At 38.3% G+C, this 24838-nt stretch overlaps 1 protein-coding gene across 7 annotated transcripts in view; it reads left to right on the top strand.

The window, feature by feature from the left end:
- msi2b (musashi RNA-binding protein 2b) overlaps window positions 1-24838 on the top strand; it is a 699967-nt gene that overhangs the window by 515693 nt on the left and 159436 nt on the right. For all 7 annotated transcript variants that reach the window (XM_062048056.1, XM_062048052.1, XM_062048055.1 and 4 more), the window contains one exon: window positions 2595-2677. In XM_062048056.1, the coding sequence (XP_061904040.1) occupies window positions 2595-2677 (83 nt within the window). The remainder of the gene's footprint in view (window positions 1-2594; window positions 2678-24838) is intronic.

Here is a 24838-nt window from a genome sequence, read left to right as displayed (position 1 = left end):
TCCCCATTATTCACAAATCAACCGTCATGGTGAGTGAGGTGCATTTTCAAATTGGAATTGTGAACATCAACATTACAACACAAGCAATTTCGTCCAAAAATATAGGAATATGCTTTAAAAAAAAATCTGTGATTTTATGAAGTCGCAATATTTGAAATGCGGTATGGCGAGGTACGACTATAACTCTAGTGACAGGATACTATACTGAAACCTCATTTTTTTAACATCAATTTTGCACTTTTCACTTTGCGGCTTTACTTTATCACAGATTTGTTGTTTTTTGGCACTGAATTAAGAATTTTCAAGCATAAAAATGGCTAAGTATATTTATTTATGTATGTATTTATATATATATATATATATATATATATATATATATATATATATATATATATATATATATATATATATATATATATATATATATATATATATACATATATATATATATATATATATATACGTATACATGTACATATATACATACCATATTTTTCGGAGTATAAGTCGCACCGGCCGAAAATGCATAATAAAGAAGGAAAAAACCATATATAAGTCGCACTGGAGTATAAGTCGCATTTTTGGGGGAAATTTATTTGATAAAATCCAACACCAAGAATACACATTTGAAAGGCAATTTAAAATAAAGAAAGAATAATGAACAACAAGCTGAATAAGTGTACGTTATATGATGCATAAATAACCAACTGAGAACGTGCCTGGTATGTTAACGGGACATATTATGGTAAGAGTCATTCAAATAACTATAACATATAGAACATGCCATACGTTTACCAAACAATCTGTCACTCCTAATCGCTAAATACGATGAAATCTTATACGTCTAGTCTCTTACGTGAATGAGCTAAATAATATTATTTGATATTTTACAGTTATGTGTTAATAATTTCACACATAAGTCGCTCCTGAGTATAAGTCGCACCCCCAGCAAAACTATGAAAAAAACTGCGACTTATAGTCCGAAAAATACGGTATATATTTACATACACACACATATTTACACACACACACACATATATATATATATATTTTTTTTTTGTATATATATACAGTATATGTATATATATACTGTATATTTATATATATATACAGTATATATATATATATATATATATATATATATTTATTTATATATATATATATATATATATATATATATATATATATATATATATATATATATATATATATATATATATATATATATATATATATACACACACACCTATCAATGTACATTAGTGTTTGCCACTAAATGAGACCATAACCAAACAGAGTGCACTGTTCAGTATGGTGACCACTGATTGGTTTAGCCACAGGCAGCATTAGCATGTTAAATATAAAAGTGATTATGTGGGTGTTATTTTATGTCTATTGGGCTCTCATAATGTTAAAAAAAAAAAACATATTCAGAAGGTCGTAAGCAGTTGTTATGCTCCAGCCAAGAAAATATTTGATTTATTGTTAATTTTCTACTTTTCAGAAATTCATTAAACACAGCCAGCCACCGAACCAATTTACAGCGATAAACGAGCGTTTACTGTAAAAGTAAATTTATAATGTAAAATCAGATTTTACGTCAATAAAGCACCTTACCTCACAGTTGAACTTGTATATGTTTTCGCGTTCAAACTTTGAGTTTCTCTGCCTAATTTTCTTGTTTGTGACCACTGTTGTATTAGATATGCTCACACTTTGCAAGTATTGCTAACAAATTGTCCGGTGAGTTTCAAAGTATCATTTCCTGGCTCAGTAGATTCCAACTGTTATTACCCCATCTGACATCCCATGGTAATAATTTGATGGGTTTCCTGTGGTGAATGCCAGTCAGTTCGGTGGCCCGTTTTGCTGCGAAAGCTCCAGCGGCGTTGGTTTGATTTCATCGTCTGGTCCTTCGCCTTTTCTGAAAGGAAACTCATCTCCTTTCAGCTGCTCTTGCTGCTTTATCCACTAACTGTTTCCCTTTTGTGCCATTTGCTCTTTTGCAAAAGTAATACAACGTCGTTTTTTCTTTCCAACCCCTGCTGTCGAAAAAGCCAGATTGCTTTGTGCATCACCATCAAAACACAGAGGAGAGCATCACATTGCACTTGTGTTCATAAGCCTCCAACATCATGTGTGTCTGCCTGTGTTAAGAGAGCGGTTAAGCTGTTATACCATGACTAGGACACGAGCATTCCAATGTACAGTAAATGATGTTGAAACCTGCATTAACGGAACAACCATAGTAGCTTATACAGTCAGAATTCAAAGAAAGGGGCTGGAAAAAAAACATGTAATGAAATTCCCATTGTGGATGCAGGCTCCTTGAATCTCATTAAATGAGTTTTTTTTCTCCTAGCTTCTCTTTGTGGGAGAGGTCTTAGAGTGCCCTTAACAATGTGGCAGATTTCAACCTCCTCCGTATTAAGAGGACAATGTCTTGTCTTTCCATGCCAAATTCTATATACTCTCCACAAAGATGCCTCTGTTTTGCTGTAATAATCGATCTTGTTGTGCTTTCCCTTTTAAGTTGGTACTAACTTTATGCCCCGTTTTCTCCCCCTCCCCGCCATCTGCTTCTCCCTGCACAGGATTTGGTTTCATAACTTTTGAGAGTGAAGACATCGTTGAGAAAGTCTGTGACATTCATTTTCATGAAATCAATAATAAAATGGTAAGTCCACTCTTTTTTTGGGGGGGCGGGAATTCCAGGTGGGCATTTAGGGATTAATATTTGATTTCTTCTTTCCCCAAGTATTATTAGCAGAGGTGGTGGTGTGTTTGTGTGACCCACTCACACGTGAGCACCACCTGTGGGTCTGAGGGTCTCAGGGATGGGAAAGCGGTGGTGTGTACTAGCCACAGAGCGTGAAATTGTGTGACTGAGTTGTGCCTGTCAGGCTGAGGGACAGGAGACTGGAGCTTGTCCCTCTTCCTGAATCCCAAGCACACACACACACAGTGACAATGCCCAAGGATGCAGTAGGGATGGTGCTTCCACAGGCTGAGTTCATTAGTTGGGGATTAACGTCGTCCACGGGCTCCCGTGATGCTCGTTTTATTTACACTAGCTTGGTCATTCCGTAGCAGAGCTTACTATATAGCACCCCCTTAAAGTCATTGTGTCGTTTAATGATAATTATTTTTCGATTTAGTGAGTGTGAGACATTCTCCACCACCGTGTGAGCCTCTGGAGGGATACACTATTACGGTGGAACCTCCAAAGCTTTGCACAATAAAAATAAAATAGTGGGAAAAAATATTTATCATAGCATACATTATACAGTATATAATCCGATAACTGTGGCCACCGTAAAATGTGTGAAGTGTGCACAAAATATCATACAAATGTAAAGATAGTCACTGTATAAAATTACTAAAACAAGACAAAACTACCGTATTTTCCGGGCTATAGAGCGCACTGGTATTCAAGCCGCACTCATCAAATTTTAAGATAAATACATATTTTTACATATATCATATTTTCTGGACTATAGGCTGCACTGGTATATGAGCTGCACCCACAACATTTTTTAATAAAAAATATTGTCCATATATTAGCTGCACCGGACTATAAGCTGCAGATATATACGTTGTGAAATTATGTATTTACACAGAAAGTTTTTGTAAATGTTTATTTACAAATCTTAATTGTTTCCAAATGGTGTCTGTATTATGGCAGTAAAACGGATGATCAAACAAAACAGAAGTTACCGTTATGGGCCCACTAGCTGCAGAAGCTAACTCTCCAATCAGCTAGACAGACTCAATAACTCCACATTGACGTCTTGGTGAATTTACCGAGGAATTTGTGAAACTGAAACAATACAAAAATAATGCAGCTGTAAGTTATTAATACTAACACAGACATTCAGAATGTGTTAGCATATTAGCTAATACTAACAATTTAAGTTAATTACATTATGATAGCTCCTACAAATATGCATAAAAACACTCATAGACATCACACATGAGATGGTTTGGTCAGTATGAATAGTTTTAGTTACATTGTAAAACTTTCAAATGTTGCTTGGAGTGATAAATGAAGAAACCATTATAGTACAAACGCTTTGCACGACTAGAAGACGGAACGGCACTTGTAATTCTGGTTTGAAAGCACTAAACAGAAGGAAATACTCTAGACGTTCACCCCGCAGCACCTGCAGTAAGCGAAGTCGTCCAAAAGATAGCAAGACAGCACAAACAAAAACACACCTTTTCAATGTCATTGCTTGTGGGTTTTTTTAAACTACTTGCATTATGGCAGTTAGCAAAGAAAAATCCATAAACTAGCAGCACCGTTTTAAAAGCCGTCGGGATTAAACTGTAGGAAAAAAGTAGCATTTTATAGTCCGGAATTTACGGTATTAGCCGCACCGGACTGTAAGCCGCAGATATATATACTGATACATAATATCTTGTAAATGTTTATTTATATCCCTTAATTGTTTCCAAACAGTGCCTGTCACACGGCAGTAAAACAGCTGATCAAACAAAACAGAAGTCATTGTCATGGACCCACTTGCTGCTAGCTCTCCAATCAGCTAAACAGACTCAATAACTCCACAGTGATTTTTTTGGTTATGAAACTGAAATAATACAAAAATAATGCCATTGTAAGTTAATAATACTAACACAGACACTTGTAAATGTGTTAGCATATTCTCTAATGCTAACGACACTAGCTTGATTACATTACAATATCACATACAAATATGCATGAAAACAATACAGACATCACACATGGGACAGTTTGGCGAGTATGAATTGTTTAAGTTATATTGTAAAATTTACAAACATCGCTTGTTGTGATAAATTAAGAATCCATTTCGAGCAGAAACACAAGAGACAATTATACTTCCGGTTCAAGGCACAAAACAGGAAGTACATTTGAACCTGCAGTGAGAAAACTGCATTAGCGAAGAAAAATCCATAAATTAGGCGCACTGTTTTTTAAGCCGCAAGGTTCATAATTTAGGAAAAAACTAGCAACTTGTAGTCTGGAAAATACGGTACTCCACATGATGGACATCTAAAGTGGAGGGCGCAGGAACGTTACCTGTCACCTTGTGGCGTTTTATGGGTATTGCTGAAATTAATTGGTGTATTGGGAAAATTCCCAACCACATCAGTTTTGCCACAGGAAATATCTCATTTAAGTTGATTGTCCTAGAAATGAGTATTCATTTACAGCAGTGCCTCAACTTACCAACTGAATTACTTGTGTGACGCAACTTTACTCAAAACACTTTAACTTCTCCTATTTAAATTAATAGTAATTCTTTTTAATTGGTGCTGGTCCCCCCAAACAGCACAATTTTATTAAGTGACATGCTTTTTAAAAAGAAAAGCAAACTCTTGGATAAGAAATATTACAGTACCACTACAGTGTTTGTATGGAGTAATGTAATAACAATGTACAGCATTTACCTTGGACAATGGACTTCTGTGATATCTCCTTCCAGCTGCTTCTCCGTCAAACACACCATCAGCAGCTTTTCCATATTTTCATGGATAAATGTCCACCGTTCAGATATTATTTTAACATTATTGGCTTGCGTTATTTACTCATTCTGCTTCGGTATGGTGCAGACTAGCAACTTCGCCTAGTTTGAGACACATTTTTGATGATTTCTGTCTTTCATTCAGTGAATATCATCCACTTCTTCTTTTCACCACTGCCCTTCCCATGGAAACAGCTCTAATTTTAAAACACTTTTAATTTGGGGCACTCTTAAGTTGAGGTACCTGTATGTGTGTAGTGTTCATAGTGTTGAAATAGAAAACAGCAAAAGACTTGTTTAGCTGCTCAAACAGCTGAAGTCTGCTACTGACGCTGCGGCTTTTGTGCAACCTTTTTTCCAGAAAATCTTGGTTAAACTCCACATTGTATGACCTGCAGGTTGCATTGTGTTTGAGGGACTATGTGGTTGACGAAAGGGAATACTTTTAGTGCCTTTCAGTAGGCGTCGACCCTCCCGGCCTTTTTCACAACTTGACAGACTGACTGGCCGTCTGACGGACAGGACCAGTGTAGTAGAACCTCGTTCACCAGGGACCAGCCCGGGTCACACAAGACCCCAGTCTGCACCCCTCAATGCCTTTCTGCTGCATCCCTTTCTGTGCTCAAGTCGACGTATATCTAAGGTGTTATTTAAATTTTTGCATAAAAGACATCCTGTGACATTTCGGAGGAGCACACAGTTGACATTTTTATACATCCACACATACAGTAAATGGCAACGAACCATTTAATGTGGCCTAACATATGCGCAAAATATTGCTATTTGTCTATAACCCGTGCTTATTATACACACTCCACTACTTTACACTGTGGATAGAGTCACTGTACATATTCCAAAGCCTGATTAGAAACAAAGTCGCTGTTTGTTCGTAAGGAGCACTAATAAGATATCGCAACATGATAATTAGAAATAACAAGTACAATTTGTCATTCCTTTTGCATTTGCAGCAAACGCTAAGAAAAGTAGGCAGTTGAAATGTTAAAAAAAGTGTTGCTCATGCATGCGGCAAATGCTTGAAAAATACCCATAACAACAATTTTGTTGGTTAGAGCAGTGGTCCCCAACCTTTTTGTAACTGCGGACCGGTCAACGCTTGAAAATTTGTCCCACGGACCGGGGGGGGGGGGGGGGGGGGGGTTGTCATAAAAAAATACAATCATGTGTGCTTACGGACTGTATCCCTGCAGACTGTATTGATCTATATTGATATATAATGTAGGAACCAGAAATATTAATAACAGAAAGAAACAACCCTTTTGTGAGAATGAGTGTAAATGGGGTAGGGAGGTTTTTTGGGTTAGTGCACTAATTGTAAGTGTATCTTGTGTTTTTTATGTTGATTTAATTAAAAAAAAAATATATATATATACACTACCGTTCAAAAGTTTGGGGTCACCCAAACAATTTTGTGGAATAGCCTTCATTTCTAAGAACAAGAATAGACTGTCGAGTTTCAGATGAAAGTTCTCTTTTTCAGGCCATTTTGAGCGTTTAATTGACCCCACAAATGTGATGCTCCAGAAACTCAATCTGCTCAAAGGAAGGTCAGTTTTGTAGCTTCTGTAACGAGCTAAACTGTTTTCAGATGTGTGAACATGATTGCACAAGGGTTTTCTAATCATCAATTAGCCTTCTGAGCCAATGAGCAAACACATTGTACCATTAGAACACTGGAGTGATAGTTGCTGGAAATGGGCCTCTATACACCTATGTAGATATAGCACCAAAAACCAGACATTTGCAGCTAGAATAGTCATTTACCACATTAGCGATGTATAGAGTGTATTTCTTTAAAGTTAAGACTAGTTTAAAGTTATCTTCATTGAAAAGTACAGTGCTCTTCCTTCAAAAATAAGGACTTTCAATGTGACCCCAAACTTTTGAACGGTAGTGTATATATATATTTTTTATATATATTCTTTTTTATTCTTGTGCGGCCCGGTACCAATCGATCCACGCACGGACCGGTACCGGGCCATGGCCCGGTGGTTGGGGACCACTGGGTTAGAGGATGTAAACAAAGATGGCAAACTGTGAATAATTGTCAGGATCTCTCCTGACAATTATTATTAGTTTTTGGTATATTGTCCAGCGGTCATGTTTTTGTTTCCATTTCCTGTTTGCCTGCTTTTTATCACTACTTCTCTAGTCTGAGCGCTGGCTCCCTTACCTGTTCCTGACTGCCAATCAGGACACACCGTTCCTGTTTGCCAATCAGGATGCTTTTCATGACAGCCCAGTTCTCTGCATCATTGTGCTTTTTGCTTTGCGTTGTACATAAACATGCTTAGCCTTTCCTATGCTTAATGTTGTCCTACACACACAACACTAAATGTGACACATAGGGTTCAAATGAGAATCCAGCCCATTCAAATAAAGCTAACACTATGACTTTTTAGCTTTTGCTAAAAAAAAAAAAAAGGACTCTGACCGAGTTCCCCAGCATATTAGCTTTGTATTTCTTTCATATCTAAAGTTCATATGGACTGTTTGCCTACTGTGAACAGAAACACCTTTTGTGAATTGTGGCACGCTTCTCAGAATGCTGTCAAAAGGCGCTTCAGCTTCCAAAAGACATTATTCGGACACACTCTGAATCCTTGTGAGTCCGAGAAACCAAACGACCAAGGTTATTAGGCGAGGGCCCACATTTTAAAGAAGCGCCTTAAGGCCTTTTTGGAGGCGTTTGTCACATTTGTAAGAGGCCCTCTTGGTAACGCCTAAAATAAATGCCCTAGTATGCAGGAAATACGCTTGGCCCTCACATCCACAAAGTGCTGACACGTGGGAATGTGTGCAAAAAGGAAAGGATGTGGAGTGTGTTGAGAGCATTTTTCAAAGACCCTTCAGGTGTTGCCTTAGTTGCAAAGAGTCACACAGTGGAGAGTGCTGGATTCGCTTTCTTGAAGCACCAGCACATAAAATAAAAAATGCCTCCTGTCTTCATCTTTATGAAGTACTATACAGAAATAGACCTCATCCATCCTCCCTGTGAGTGTTATCTAAGATGGTTTCTGAATAATTGATGCCGACAGAAATCCGCCCAAGTTGAGAGGGCGATGCACGTGTAGGGCAGCCCACCTTCGCCTTGCCTCATCCTCTCATGGGCCATGACAGTGCATCGGGTCAGTGCTGCCTCGGATGTGAATAAGTGAACTTTAAGTGTGTTGGTCAAACACCCCGATTCACCCTGTGTTCGTGTACCACCCAGTCTTTACTCTCAGGAGCCCTTTCTCTCTGTCACTGTGTGTCCTCATTTATAATTAAAATTAGGGCGCTGCTCAGGAAGATGCTCTCTCCCTTCTCTGTAAGCTGTACTGACGTTCACTTATGCCCCACCTCTGTGGAACAACCTGCGTCATCTGCAGGCCTCCTGATTATAGAGTACAGCAACACACTTTTACCTCGCTAACCAATGAGGCAACTACAGTATAGAATGTCAGAATGATGGTAGACGATCATTAGGGAAAAACTGAGTGGGTCACTATGCCATACTTGCCAACCCTCCCGGTTTTACCGGGAGACTCCCGGAATTCAGCGCCTCTCCCGATAACCTCCCGGAAGAAATTTTCTCCCGATAATTTCCCGGAATTCAGCCAGAGCTGGAGGCCACGCCCCCTCCAGCTCAATGCGGACCTGAGTGGGGACAGCGGCGACAGTCTGTTTTCACGTCCGCTTTCCCACAATATAAACAGCGTGCCTGCCCAATCACGTTATAACTGTAGAATGATCGAGGGCGAGTTCTTGGTTTCTTATGTGGGTTTATTGTTAGGCAGTTTCATTAACGTCCTCCCAGCGCAGTAACAACACACAACAACAGCAGTCACGTTTTCGTCTACCGTAAAGCAGTTCGTCTGCCGTAAACAGCAATGTTGTGACACTCTTAAACAGGACAATACTGCCATATACTGGATAGCCTCCGGACCACTGAAATTCAAGTATTTCTTTTATTTATATGTATAATAATATATATATATATATATATATATATATATATATATATATATATATATATATATATATATATATATATATATATATATATATATATATATATATAGCTAGAATTCACTGAAAGTCTTTCATACACACATATATATATATATATATATATATATATATATATATATATATATATATGAAATATATATGAAATACTCGAGTTGGTGAATTCTAGCTGTAAATATACTCCTCCCCTCTTAACCACGCCCCCAACCACGCCCTCGCCACCAACCACCCCTTCGCCCCGCCCCACCCCCGACCACGCCCCACCCCACCCCCCGGAATCGGTGGTCTCAAGGTTGGCAGTATGCACTATGCACCCTTATACTACTAATCCATGTTCCATAAAAATGGACTTAAAGTGGCGTTAACCGACTACTGTGTCATTTTTTTAATAGTCAGGAGAATGCTCACAACAGGAAGGAGGAATTGTGTCCATGTCGTCAGTTTCTTGCTGTGTCTTCCTGACACGGCCAACCAATTACTGCTCTGAGGAGACAAATTAACTCTGACTGTCGTACTCAGAGAGGAAATGGATGTATTAAATTAAGCGGTGTAATAAAAAGTTCCACGAATGTTAAGTTCCTGCAAAATTATTGTTTGCGTTCTTTTAAAATAGATCAACTAATCTAGCGCCCTTGTGCCAGGACAATTCAGATATTGGAACTTTAGCGTTACCCAGTCCCCAATCAGATTATTAATATTTCAGCACCTTGCATTTGCCATTAAACAACTATATATTATAATGCAGGGGTGTCCAAACTTTGTGTCTTGAGATTCGCATTGGGCTAAAAATATTTGGCTGAGGGTCAACTGCATATAAAGTAACAATATATAAACACACATTTACAGTATATACAAACGTTTGTATATATATATATATATATATATATATATATATATATATATATATATATATATATATATATATATATATATATATATATATATATATATATATATATATATATGTGTGTGTGTGTGCATATATATATATATATATATATATATATATATATATATATATATATATATATATATATATATATATATATACATATATATATATATATATAGGGAGTCATAGGACTCCGGAGGCAGCAGACAGGCACCGACAGGCCAAACGGTGTGCGGCTTCAGCGGTCGCGGAGGCAAAAACTCTGACATGGGAGGAGTTCGGGGAAGCCGTGGAAATGATGTTGTGGATCGGTGGAGGGAATAGATGGAAGACCTCCTGAATCCTACCAAAATGTCTTCCTATGAGGAAGCAGTGCCTGGGGAATCTGTGGTGGGCCCTCCTGGGGCTGAGGTGGCCGAGGTAGTTAAAAAGCTCCTCGGTGGCAAGGCCCCGGGGGTGGATAAGAACCGCCCGGAGTTCCTTAAGGCTTTGGATGCTGTTGGGCTGTCTTGGTTGACAAGACTCTGCAACATCGCGTGGACATCGGGGGCGGTACCTCTGGATTGGCAGACAGGAGTGGTGGTTCCTCTCTTTAAGAACGGGAACCGGAGGGTGTGTTCTAACTATCGTGGGATCACACTCCTCAGCCTTCCCGGTAAGGCGGTAAGGTCTATTCAGGTGTACTAGAGAGGAGGCTACACCGGATAGTCAAACCTCGGATTCAGGAGGAACAGTGTGGTTTTCGTCCTGGTCGTGGAACTGTGGACCAGCTCAAGACTCTCGGCAGGGTCCTTGAGGGTGCATGGGAGTTTGCCCAACCAGTCTACATGTGCTTTGTGGACTTGGAGAAGGCATTCGACCGTGTACCCCGGGAAGTCCTGTGGAGAGTGCTCAGAGAGTATGAGTTAACGGACTGTCTGATTGTGGCGGTCTGCTCCCTGTATGATCAGTGTCAGAGCTTGGTCCGCATTGCCGGCAGTAAGTCGGACCCGTTTCCAGTGAGAGTTGGACTCCGCCAAAGCTGCCTTTTGTCACCGATTCTGTTCAGAACTTTTATGAACAGAATTTCTAGGCGCCGTCAGGGTGTTGAGGGTATCTGGTTTGGTGGCTGCAGGATTAGGTCTCTGCTTTTTGCAGATGACGTGGTCCTGATGGCTTCATCTGGCCAAGATCTTCAGCTCTCACTGGATCGGTTCGCAGCCGAGTGTGAAGCGACTGGGATGGGAAGCAGCACCTCCAAGTCCGAGTCCATGGTTCTCGCCCGGAAAAGGGCGGAGTGCCATCTCCAGGTTGGGGAGGAGACCTTGCCCCATACTTGCCAACCTTGAGACCTCCGATACCGGGAGGTGGGGGGCGGGGGCGTGGTTAAGAGGGGAATATATTTAAGCTAGAATTCACCAACTCAAGTATTTCATATATATATATATATATATATATATATATATATATATATATATATATATATATATATATATATATATATATATATATATATAAAGTATATATATATATATATATATATATATATATATGAAATACTTGACTTTCAGTGAATTGTAGCTATATATATATATATATATTTATTTTATTATGCATATAAATAAAATAAATACTTGAATTTCAGTGTTCTGGAGGCTATCCAGTAGATGGCAGTATTGTCCTGTTTAAGAGTGTCACAACATTGTTGTTTACGGCAGAAGAACTGCTTTACGGTAGACTAAACGTGACTGCTGTTGTTGTGTGTTGTTACCGCGCTGGGAGGACGTTAATGAAACTGCCTAACAATAAACCCACATAAGAAACCAAGAACTCGCCCTTGATCATTCTACAGTTATGAAGTCATTGGGCAGGAAAGCTGTTTATATTGTGGGAAAGCGGACGTGAGAACAGGCTGTCCCCACTCAGGTCCGCATTGAGCTGGAGGGGGCGTGGCCTCCAGCTCCGGCTGAATACCGGGAGTTTGTCGGGAGAAAATTTCTGCCGGGAGGTTATCGGGAGAGGCGCTGAATACCGGGAGTCTCCCGCTAAAAACGGGAGGGTTGGCAAGTATGCCTTGCCCCAAGTGGAGGAGTTCAAGTACCTCGGAGTCTTGTTCACGAGTGAGGGAAGAGTGGATCGTGAGATCGACAGGCGGATCGGTGCGGCGTCTTCACTAATGCGGACGCTGTATTGATCCGTTGTGGTGAAGAAGGAGCTGAGCCGGAAGGCAAGGCTCTCAATTTACCAGTCAATCTACGTTCCCATCCTCACCTATGGTCATGAGCTTTGGGTTTTGACCGAAAGGACAAGATCACGGGTACAAGCGGCCGAAATGAGTTTCCTCTGCCGGGTGGCGGGGCTCTCCCGTAGAGATAGGGTGAGAAGCTCTGTCATCCAGGAGGAGCTCAAAGTAAAGCCGCTGCTCCTCCACATCGAGAGGAGCCAGATGAAGTGGCTTGGGCATCTGGTCAGGATGCCACCCGAACGCCTCCCTAGGGAGGTGTTTCGGGCACGTCCGACCGGTAGGAGGCCACGGGGAAGACCCAGGACACATTGGGAAGACTATGCTGGCCTGGGAACGCCTCGGGATCCCCCGGGAGGAGCTGGACGAAGTGGCTGGGGAGAGGGAAGTCTGGGCTTCCCTGCTTAGGCTGCTGCCCCAGCGACCCGACCTCGGATAAGCGGAAGAAGATGTATGGATATATATATATATACATATATATATATATATATACAAACATATATATATACGTTTGTATATATATATAAATACATATATATATATACTGTATATGTGTACACATACATAAACACAATGTATATACAATATACATATTTCTACAGTTCTGAAGTATGTGTACTCATATATATATTCAATTATTGTGTAATGTAATTAAATAAGCATCTGAATAAATTTGATATCGAAATCACTACACTAACTTCAGTTGTTTATTTATTATTTATTACAACTGTGTGCTGTCCCAGAGTAACCTGTGATCACATTTAAACATCTTTTTTTTTTACACCTAATCGGCGGTTGTACTGCTCTTAAGTCTGCATATTAATTTCACACCAAATTGAATAGGGATGTTTGCCAAACATGTAAAAATACAGCACAACCTGTGATAAAGCCATATTTTTTAGGGTAATCGCCAATACGCTGTTATATAGGTGCGTGCACACATACACAAATACACACATTACAAAGCTTTTTTTGCCACACAGTAGAACCTTGATTGTGACATAAAAACAATCATTTGTACCAAAATAACAATTCAGTTTGCATTGATTTAACAAGCTATAACAGACTGAACACATAACTTTAACAACCCCCTTCCCCCACATCAAACTCTGACAACAATGCAATATGAAGTATAAACAATAAAACATTGAATATTAGGAGTATGTGGAACTTTGACTCCTACCTTGTTTCTTTCCCTGACGACCTCCTTAAAGTTGTGTAAATAATTAGAAATATCAAGCAGCCAAAATGCGCCAAACATGGGGAAGTGTGGAGAGAGTGTTTTGCTGATCACCTACCATGCATTTTAGTGGGTTTATATATTAGGCTGGCTTTACATTGGGCCAAAAGGGGACAGAGCCACCTCAAATTAATGTCTTTTCCCCTCAAATCAAATATTTTCAAGTTGATAAAGTACATTTTAATATACTCACAAAAATAATATATTAAAAGTTGACATAATTATCTGCTGCAGCGTAGAAATCCGCTGAACAAGGGATCTTCCCTCATCTTAGACACTTGGCTGGCCGGCTGCGCAAGTCCGTGCACACACGGATACACACCCCTCCCCTCAGCCCTCAGTAAACCATTCTAGTCTGTCGACGAATGAAAACGAGACAAAAATGTTAACAGAATTGAAATCATATTTAATTTAATCTTGTAGATCAGTGGTCCCCAACCTTTTTGTAACTGTGGACCGACGCTTGAAAATTTGTCCCACGGACCGGGGTGGTGTTTTATTTTTGTTTTTTTGTTTTTTTTTGTCATAAAAAATTACAATCATGTGTGCTTACGGACTGTATCCCTGCAGACTGTATTGATCTATATTGATATATAATGTAGGAACCAGAAATATTAATAACAGAAAAAAACAACCCTTTTGTGTGAATGAGTGTGAATGAGTGTAAATGGGGGAGGGAGGTTTTTTGGGTTGGTGCACTAATTGTAAGTGTATCTTGTGTTTTTGATGTTGATTTAATAAAAAATAAATAAAAATGTTTTTTTTATTTTTCATTTTTTAAAATTTCTTGTGCGGCCCGGTACCATTCGATCCACGGACCTTTGTGCATTGCTCTCAGCACCTGAGCGCGTTTGTTTAACAGTGGAATTAACTGAACAGAGTGACCCCTCTTTTTAGTCATTCACAATCTTTGTCTCGGCGGAGACGAGACCGCGGCGCCCTGCCAACACACTCACAGTCCAAAGAGCCTTGTGACTCGCCAGTGAGAAGTATCACAAAGTAACACAAATTAGGAAGAAAAGAAATATGATTATGTCCTGTTGTGGGAATACTTCAGCTTCAAAATGGATGAGCAATATGAGCCCATCAACACGGACGAACGAGCGAAAATTCCGCCGTGATCAGGTGATAGCAACAAACAAAAAGACAACGTCCAACCTCATTTTTCCAACTAGGAAAAACATTCACCTTAAGATGTTCAGTATTTATTATGATTACGAAAATGAGTGCATTTAATTTCTGTTTGTTCATTTATTTAAATAACAAAGTTATGCACCTTTCAATTACAATTCAATGTTAAACAATCCTACATAAATGAGGAATACAAGTTTAGTACATCCTTTTAAATGGTTACTTGCATTATTATTAATATATATGATGATTATATTACCTTATCATCACTGACATTACCTTATCATCACTGTATAGTTTTTATTGATTATTTATTCATTTCAAGAACATGGTGTAGACAAAAGCTATTGTTCTGTGTGGCACCTTGAGACAAGAATATGTTGGCATTCTAGAATTAACATGTCCTTCTTCACCTGTTATTTTCGCAGTTTTATGTATACAATATAAAAAAATTACAAATCGACTCACAATTGCAATTTTGGAGAGAAAAATCGCAATTAAGTTTTATTCTCAAAATCTTGCAGCCCTAATTCATAAGACAACTGTACTTTTCAGTTTTGGAATTATTGACTTTTGTGTGTGAAGTCCTACTTAACGGGGAACTGCACTTCTTTGGAATTCTGCCTATCGTTCACAATGATTATGAGAGACATGACCACGGATGGATTTTTTTTACGCATTCTAACTTGTTAATAAACGTAAATAAAAGTCAGCTTACAGCGAAGTCAATGGGATGTCCTCTATTTTGCCCACGAATTGTTTATACTTGTATAGCGATTTTCTACCTTCAAGGCACTCAAAGCTCTGATGGCTGGAGCTGCCATGCAAGGCCCTAACCATGACCCATTGGGAGCAAGGATGAAGCGTCTCGCTAAAGGACACAACGGACGTGACTAGGATGGCGGAAGACGGGGATCAATCAATCAATCAATCAATCAATCAATGTTTATTTATATAGCCCTAAATCACAAGTGTCTCAAAGGGCTGCACAAGCCACAACAACATCATCGGTACAGAGCCCACATAAGGGCAAGGAAAACTCACCCCAGTGGGAAGTCGATGTGAATGACTATGAGAAACCTTGGAGAGGACCGCATATGTGGGTAACCCCCCCACCACCACCTTAGGGTCCCCACATCAGCGGTCCCCTCCAAGGTTTCTCATTGTAATCCCATTGGGTTGAGTTTTTTCTTGCCCTGATGTGGGATCTGAGCCGAGGATGTCGTTGTGGCTTGTGCAGCCCTTTGAGACACTTGTGACTTAGGGCTATATAAATAAACTTTGATTGATTGATTGAAAACAGAAAAAAATGATATCATGGAATTTAAAAAGTTCAGAGAAGAAATTAAGGTTCTCTGTGAAGACAACAGAGCATTAAAACGTGAGGTGGAGAAGCCGAAAGAGGAGAATGCAACATTGCGCCAACAGTCGAATGACAAGCAGCAAGACAACACCCTATTGGGACAACAGCAGTGTTGTGGAGATCATTAAAATGGAGATAGAAACATTGCGGCAACAGTTGCAACTAAATAACACTGATTTGAAGAACTTCAGGGAGGAGATGGCTGCATTGAGGCAACAGCTCATTGCCAGTCAACAACAATATATCACCAATCTGGGGAATATCAGTGTTTTGGAAAACATCAAAGAGGAAGTGGATCTGTTTACACAACAGAATGACATCATCATTGCAAGGCTACGCATCAATCCTCGATCCTATGCAAGAGCAGTTGACAACAGAAGAGAACCAGATAACATGGACGCTGCTCCAACAGAGCAACAAGTGGTCAACTTTCTGCAATCGAAGGGAATTGATGTCGATATTAACACCATTGATTCATGCATTTCACTGAATAGAAGAGGTAACAAGACCAGATAAGGACTTGAATTACACCATAGACAGAAATCCCCATTTGATGTTCCTCAAAGGTGTGACAAAAGAGGAAATAATCAATACTGTAAAAAACGTAAATCCAAGATTTCAACTAGTTGTAACGGAATTTATATGGAAACGGTAAAAATGGTCATTGAAGAGATTTCAGAACCTTTAACATATATCAGCAACCTATCATTTCAAACAGGCAAATTCCCAGATAAAATGAAAATAGCAAAAGTCGTACCAATTTATAAGACTGGTGACAAACACCAGCTTACAAACTACAGACCTATTTCTCTACTTCCACAATTTAAAAAAAAATATTGAAAAACTGTTTAGCAACATATTGGACGAATTCATGAATAAAAATGAAACACTCACAGATAACCAATACGGATACAGAGCCAACATTTCCACATCAATGGCATTAATCGAAATAAAGGAAGAGATCACCAATGCAATAGATAGCAAAAAATGTGCTGCTGCAATGCTTATGGATTGAACAAAAGCCTTTGACACAATCAATCATAATATCTTAATAAACACATTAGAAATGTATGGAATCAGAGGGTTGGTCTTAAACTGGGTAAGAAGCTACTTAACCAACAGGAAGCAATACGTAAAGATAGGCGAACACACGTCTACAGAGCTGAAAATATCGTGTGGCGTACCTCAGGGATCAATACTGGGACCAAAATTGTTCAATCTACAGTATACCTGTATATAAACAACATTTGTAAAGTTACAAAGGACTTAAAGTTAGTATTATTTGCAGATGGTACAACTGCGTTTTGTTCAGGAGAGAACACACAGAACCTAATACAAATAATAACAGAAGAAGTTAACAAATTAAAAAGATGGTTTGACAAAAACAGACTATCTTTGAATCTCAGTAAAACTAAAATAATGCTATTTGGTAACAGTTGAAGGGAAAGTCAAACACAATTACAAATAGATGGAGTAGACATTGAAAGGGTAAAATAAAACACATTTTTGGGTGTAATAATACATTATAAAATTAACTGGAAATCTCATGTAAAAAATATACATAATAAAGTAGCAAGAAACACGTCAATAATGAACAAAGCAAAATATGCTCTAGATCCAAAATCACTTCATATTATTTACTGCTCGCTAGTGTTACCATATCTGAGTTATTGTGTAGGAATATGGGGAAACAATTACAAATGCAAGCTTTTTACAAAAAAGATCAATTTAAATAATACATAATGTTGGATATAGAAAACATACAAACCCTTTATTTGTTGAATCAAAAATACTGAAATTCAATGATTTGGTGCATTTGCAAACAGATAAAATTATGTGCAAAGCAAACTATAACCTGCTACCCAAGAATGTACAACAATTCTTCTCAACAAAAGAGGAGAAATATAACCTTAGAGGAAAATCTCATTCAAAACATTTGTACGCACGTACAACACTTAAAACCTTTAGCATATCAGTATGTGGAATTAAATGATGGAATGGATTAAGCAAAGAAGTTAAACAACGTACTGATATGATCCAGTTTAAGAGGCTGTTGAAACTTGGTGTTTACAAAGTACAAAGAAGAAGAATTACGATGAACATCTTGAACCTTTTTTTTTTTTTGAGATAATGATTATTTATGTATTTAATATTTGTTTACTTACTTACTATTTATTTATTATTTATTTTGTCACTGTTCTGTTACAAACAGAGAACAAGGAAATGGGATACAATTGCTATGATATGAAAAGGAGTAGGATTAAATAAGATATGCTTCTTCCTACTCCTTTTCAGACGTGCTGTAATGAAACAACTGGAAATATGTGAGGCATTACAATTTATCGTGTGCATGTTCGAAATAAACTGAAACTGAAACTAAATTAGAATAACAAATTTGTAATAAGAAACAGTTATATTAATTCCCACATGTATTAAATTAATGGAAATGTGTGCAAAACTAGAACATTTAGAAGCCTTATAATAAAGGCGCTGGGTGAAGTGGCTCACTGCAGTCAGCAACCTTTTACAACTGTCTGCAGTATTATATTTACATTAAATAAATCAATTATTGGCATTTACTCATCAATTTTATAATCCTGCATGTCCGAATTGCGATGCATCTAAACATTATTTCCCCCACCTTTAGTAATCAGAGTCACACGTCTTGTAAAGTTTTAGATATTATTGCAGCAACTTAATATTTCTAACGGGATGCAGCACTCATTTCCGCATCTGTTCTTCTTCACTTCTTCCTGAACCGACCATTCCTTTTTTATTTCAGCCTGTCTTCAGTTCTCGGAGAGATGGCAATGAATCTGTCATTCACTGGAATCACAAAAAAGACTGAATTGTGATTAGGCAGAGTGTGCATAGCTCTGTCACAAGGCTATGATTTACATATTTATAAGGGGCGTGGCCTGGGTTTGGTCCAGGCGTGCCAAGCAAACTCTTGCTGTCATTTCCAAGTTGATTGCGATGTAACAAATAGATGTGCTTAAATTTGTGCGTGCAAACACCTTAATTCATCAGATTTTTTTCTGGCAAACAATTTTTTCTGGATTTGAACGTATGTCTATTTTTAGTAGCAAAGCCACACAAATCTTATACATGAAGCCCCAGATCATGAGGTGTTGGGAAGCCGCTTTATAAGGCATACTGCCATCAGCTGTATGAAGTTGTAATGACAAGCTACTGTCCATTCACAGACAGTCCTCTTATATTGGAGTGAGCCAGGGTGAACATAGCCACAAATAACCGAATGTGTGGGAAACACTGAATTTACGAGGAATTAACAAAGATAAAGTTAGAATTTTTTGGATTCACATAGCAATTAATGTTCAAACCCTTTTTGTAGTAAATCAAAAATATTGAAATTCAACGATTTGGTACATTTGGAAACATTTAAAATTATGCACAAAGCAAATTATAACTTGCTACCCAAAAATATACAACAATTCTTCTCAAAAAAAGTGGAAAAATATAACCTATGGGGAAATGTTTACCTAAAACATTTGTATGCAGGTACAACACTTAAAACCTTTAGTATATCAGTATGTTAAATTCAATTATGGAATGGATTAAGCAAAATAGTCAAACGATGTACGAATATTATCCAGGTTAAGACATTGTTTACAAAATACATGGAATAAAAATAGTAAATAGACATTGAACAATTAGACAATAGAAATCTCAAAATTGCTATGAAACGGAAAAAGAAGATAGGTTGATTGATTGATTGATTGAGAAGTTTGTTGACATCTTAAAGAATTGAATCCATGTAATGCTTTAAAAAGGCAAATTGATGGCTCAAAAAGCCAAAAGGCTTGTTTCTATTGTGGTCCATTAAATATCCATCACATTTGATACATTCAATAATAAAATATATATAACCTGTAACATGTATATAAAAAATTACATTAAAAAATGGATAAATTATGTACATATACACAGTATACATGTCAGGTAATTTGAAAAACCAAATATACAAAAAATTGGGGTGGGGGGTATATACACTATGTACATGACTATGCACATGTTGACTCCAAGAGTGTGCAAAACAGAATGAGAAAATATATACAGTATACACTATAACCACATATAAACCTGTCTGATGCTTCGGAAAGTTGCTGGGCATCAATTTTGGTTCAGATCAGGTAGAAGTTGAGCTGAGCCATGATTTTATGGTTTACGGTTGAAATAAGCTTTGATTATTCCTACTCCTTCAGGACATGTTGTAACAAGAAACTGTAAATATGTAATGTACTATATTGTAACTATATGCATGGATGAAATAAACTAATATCATAACCTTAACCATTAAATTACTGTGCACAGTATCAATAGACATAGGCAAATTATACGAATTGAGTTTTCAAAAATGGAGAACAGCTATTGCCTTGTGTGAAATAATGAAAAGTGACAATGCAATATGTTTTGCAGCAATATAGCAGCACCATAATCCATAGGAATATTACAGAGACTTACCTTCATGTCAAGTATGTAGCTTGAGCCTACAGTAAATGTGAGCAAATCCACATAAAACCCGCTGTTTTAACTTTGCTCATCAGCCCAAATGTAAGACATTTAAAGACAACTTGATGTTTTGATTCGCTTTTTTGCCATAGCATTGATAAACAAAAAAACATTGCTGATTATAAGCAATACCGAGTTATTGCATGGCCTCTAAACCAAGCCTAAAAGCAGTTGTTTGTCTAAGGAAAGCCTAATTACATTTAATTAGTCACATCTTCTGAATTCTCAATTGCCAGCTGGACTGGTTGTGCTGTCACATGTTAACCCTGCAAACCAATCAGTTACGCTGTTGCTGAACATTATAGATAAGAAGCATTTAAACTACACATCAGGAATCGTGTTTGTGTGTGTGTACAATAATTCTAAGCCTTCTTCCATTGCAAAGATGCCTTTCGGACCGAAATCATTAAAGCCATAGACTAAGTGTATCATCACTATATTTGTATGACAACCTCCATAACAAGGAAACGAGCTTATTGTGTTGTTGAAAGTGCCTTGAAAAATACATAGTGTGTTTTTTGGAAAATGGAAATGCTCAGCAGTGTTTGTACATCATGTGCCTAATGAGGGAGAAGGGGCAATGTTTGGAGGAGTCAGTTCCACTTGGAGTGCTGCCTTGCAAATCTTGGCCTATAAGTAACAGGATGTTTACACTTCAAGAAGAAGAAGGAGAGTTATGAGCTGTGAAGGCTGTAAAGTCTGCTGCACACTTAGTTTGGGACATTTGCGAAGACCTCAAACGGTGTTCAAACCTGCACAAGTGTTGGACGCCATCGAACATCAGCCTGATGATGATGGCGTCACTTTGGAATGTGTTTCTTTGTGTGTGTTTGAGGATATTATTATCTTGGAATATGGTAGAACAGAAGGGAGTGCTTGGTCCTTAAAATTGCCACATATTCTTCTGCTTATAAAAAAAACATGCATAACAAATATCAACCATATGCACCACAGATTCGAAATATTTCACTTCAGTATTAAAACATGTAATTTTCTCTGTTTTGTCTCATTATTCAGTGATCCTAATAATCTTGTCAGGTGGCCACCCCTGACATGTAGATCACATTCTGTGGGGCTCTATTTTTTGTGAAGCACGTACAGTAAAATGTCAATTAACGAATGACAATGCACCTTCCTGCTCCATCATTGATATGAATATACAGTATTTGCCCACAAAGTAATTTCCCCACAAGGTCCCGCGATTGCCTGCAGGAGTTGATTTTGGAAAGATTATAAATGTATGCTTTTATGATGATAAATTTGTTTTTTTGCACACACATTTTTTTATTCAGCAATTGGTTTCTCATGTATTTGTTTTAGTACAAAACAAGCATCAAATTCAATTCAAATTGGATTAAAAATGTTTTTTTACAAAAATAAAAAGTGTGAAAAATGTTTTAATGGGATGCCTCGAAAAATAATTCTGCTAAAGTCCCCAATTTAGCCTGGTGTGGCCTGCAGCGAACATTTTTGTTATTTTTTGTATTTGAAGTCTCTTAAGAAAAAGTAACTGTCGGACAAGGAGTTCATAAGTAACAACATGAGTAGTTCTAATTTCACAGAGCGTTAGAATGAAACCATCATTTCCCATCAAAAAAAGTCTGTAATCCATCCATCCATCCATCCATCCATTTTCTACCGATTGTCCCTTTCGGGGTCGCGGGGGGTGCTGGAGTCCATCTCAGCTGCATTCGGGCGGAAGGCAGAGTACACCCTGGACAAGTCACCACTTCATCGCAGGGCCAACACCGATAGACAGACAACATTCACACTCACATTCACACACTAGGGCCAATTTAGTGTTGCCAATCAACCTATCCCCAGGTGCATGTCTTTGGAGGTGGGAGGAAGCCGGAGTACCCGGAGGGAACCCACGCAGTCACGGGAAGAACATGCAAACTCCACACAGAAAGATCCCGAGCCCGGGATTGAACTCAGGACCTTCGTATTGTGAGGCACATGCACTAACCCCTGTGGCACCGTGCTGCCCGTCTGTAATCCAACTTAATAAAATAAAAATAATGTACTTCCGGTACTTCGACGACATCCAATTTAAGATGATATGACAATCCCCTATCTTTAAGCGGCTGTATCCAAGTACAGTGGTACCTTTGTCCAACTTTTGGAAAGATTCACTTTTCACCAAAACTTTGCCCCAGATTTTGTATGCCGTCTCGGTTATGGTGCAGTTAAAAATTGCAGGTAACAAACTAGTGGTCTCTTTCTTTGTGTTTTTTTTAGAGTTGGGAAACTAATCACCTTTATTATGTGTGTGAGTAGTTTGTTACCGGACACTTTCTAATACGCTTCTGCTTGGAGGCTTTGTATATGTAAGTAATATGCAAATATAATTATTTGATACTTGTATGTACTGACCATTATTTTAGACTAAAATATTGTTCAATTAGGACACTTATGTATGTTCAGCTTGTGTGCCATTGTGTGCTTAGCTGTTGTGGAGCTGCTAGCTCTTAGTAGCCAATAGCCTACCATGTTTACCTTTTATAAACCACTTCATAGAAATACCCCAAAAGACCAACTCTTTGTGTTTATTGGAAGACATTTAGATGTAAACTGTCTAGATTTGCACAAGTAAATGTGCTGCAGGACTGCTTGTATCGGAGCTTATATCTAAGATCTTGGATACAATCCGATATCCTCCAATACTTGTTTTTATGCTGATTTTAGACCGATATCCATTTCGGATCAGGACACCCTTACATATTTCTGATAATCCCTGCAATGTTCCACTTTCCCCGCTATCACATTTTCCGGCCATGCAGTCTATTTTGACTGTGGAGGTGAAAGTGAGAGTTGTATTAAATGAAACACAATAAATGACAAAATTCATTTTCTTCAACCTGCCAGTCTACTGATGGATCCTTTCACTACTGAAGCTAATAGCTCTCCACCTCCCCCTCTACACACACACGCACACACACACACACGCACACACCACACGCCCACAACACTTGTCCCTGAAGGACAGTCATTTCCAGTCCAACTCGCCCACACCTTTGCATTTTACCTACAAGGTTAATATGTTTGAGATATGTATTGAAAAGGTCATAACTGGAGGCTTTCTCTATTCTGTTTGTTCGTGCTAAAGAAAATAGTTGTGTTATGACCACAAAAAGTTATGTTTTAAAGGCCTACTGAAATGATTTTTTTTTATTTAAACGGGAATAGCAGATCCATTCTATGTGTCATACTTGATCATTTCGCGATATTGCCATATTTTTGCTGAAAGGATTTAGTAGAGAAAATCGACGATAAAGTTCGCAACTTTTGGTCGCTGATAAAAAAAAAGCCTTGCCTGTACCGGAAGTAGCGTGATGTCACAGGTTGAAAGGCTCCTCACATTTCCCCATTGTTTACACCAGCAGTGAGAGCGATTCGGACCGAGAAAGCGACGATTACCCCATTAATTTGAGCGAGGATGAAAGATTCGTGGATGAGGAACGTGAGAGTGAAGGACTAGAGTGCAGTGCAGGACGTATCTTTTTTCGCTCTGACCGTAACTTAGGTACAAGCTGGCTCATTGGATTCCACACTTTCTCCTTTTTCTATTGTGGATCACGGATTTGTATTTTAAACCACCTTGGATACTATATCCTCTTGAAAATGAGAGTCGAGAACACGAAATGGACATTCAGTGCCTTTTATCTCCACGACAATACATCGGCGAAATGCTTTAGCTACGAGCTAACGTGATAGCATCGTGCTTTAACTGCATAAAGAAACAAAAAAATAAACCCCTGACTGGAAGGATAGATAGAAAATCAACAATACTATTAAACCGTGGACATGTAAATACACGGTTAATGCTTTCCAGGCTGGCGAAGGTTAACAATGCTGTGCTAACGACGCCATTGAAGCTAACTTAGCAACTTAGCAACCGGACCGCACAGAGCTATGCTAA

This window comes from Entelurus aequoreus, linkage group LG05 (genome assembly GCF_033978785.1).
Source record: "Entelurus aequoreus isolate RoL-2023_Sb linkage group LG05, RoL_Eaeq_v1.1, whole genome shotgun sequence".
Taxonomy (NCBI): Eukaryota; Metazoa; Chordata; class Actinopteri; order Syngnathiformes; family Syngnathidae; genus Entelurus; species Entelurus aequoreus.
Note: the sequence above shows the minus strand (reverse complement) of the source record. Positions and strands in the feature narration are given on the sequence as shown.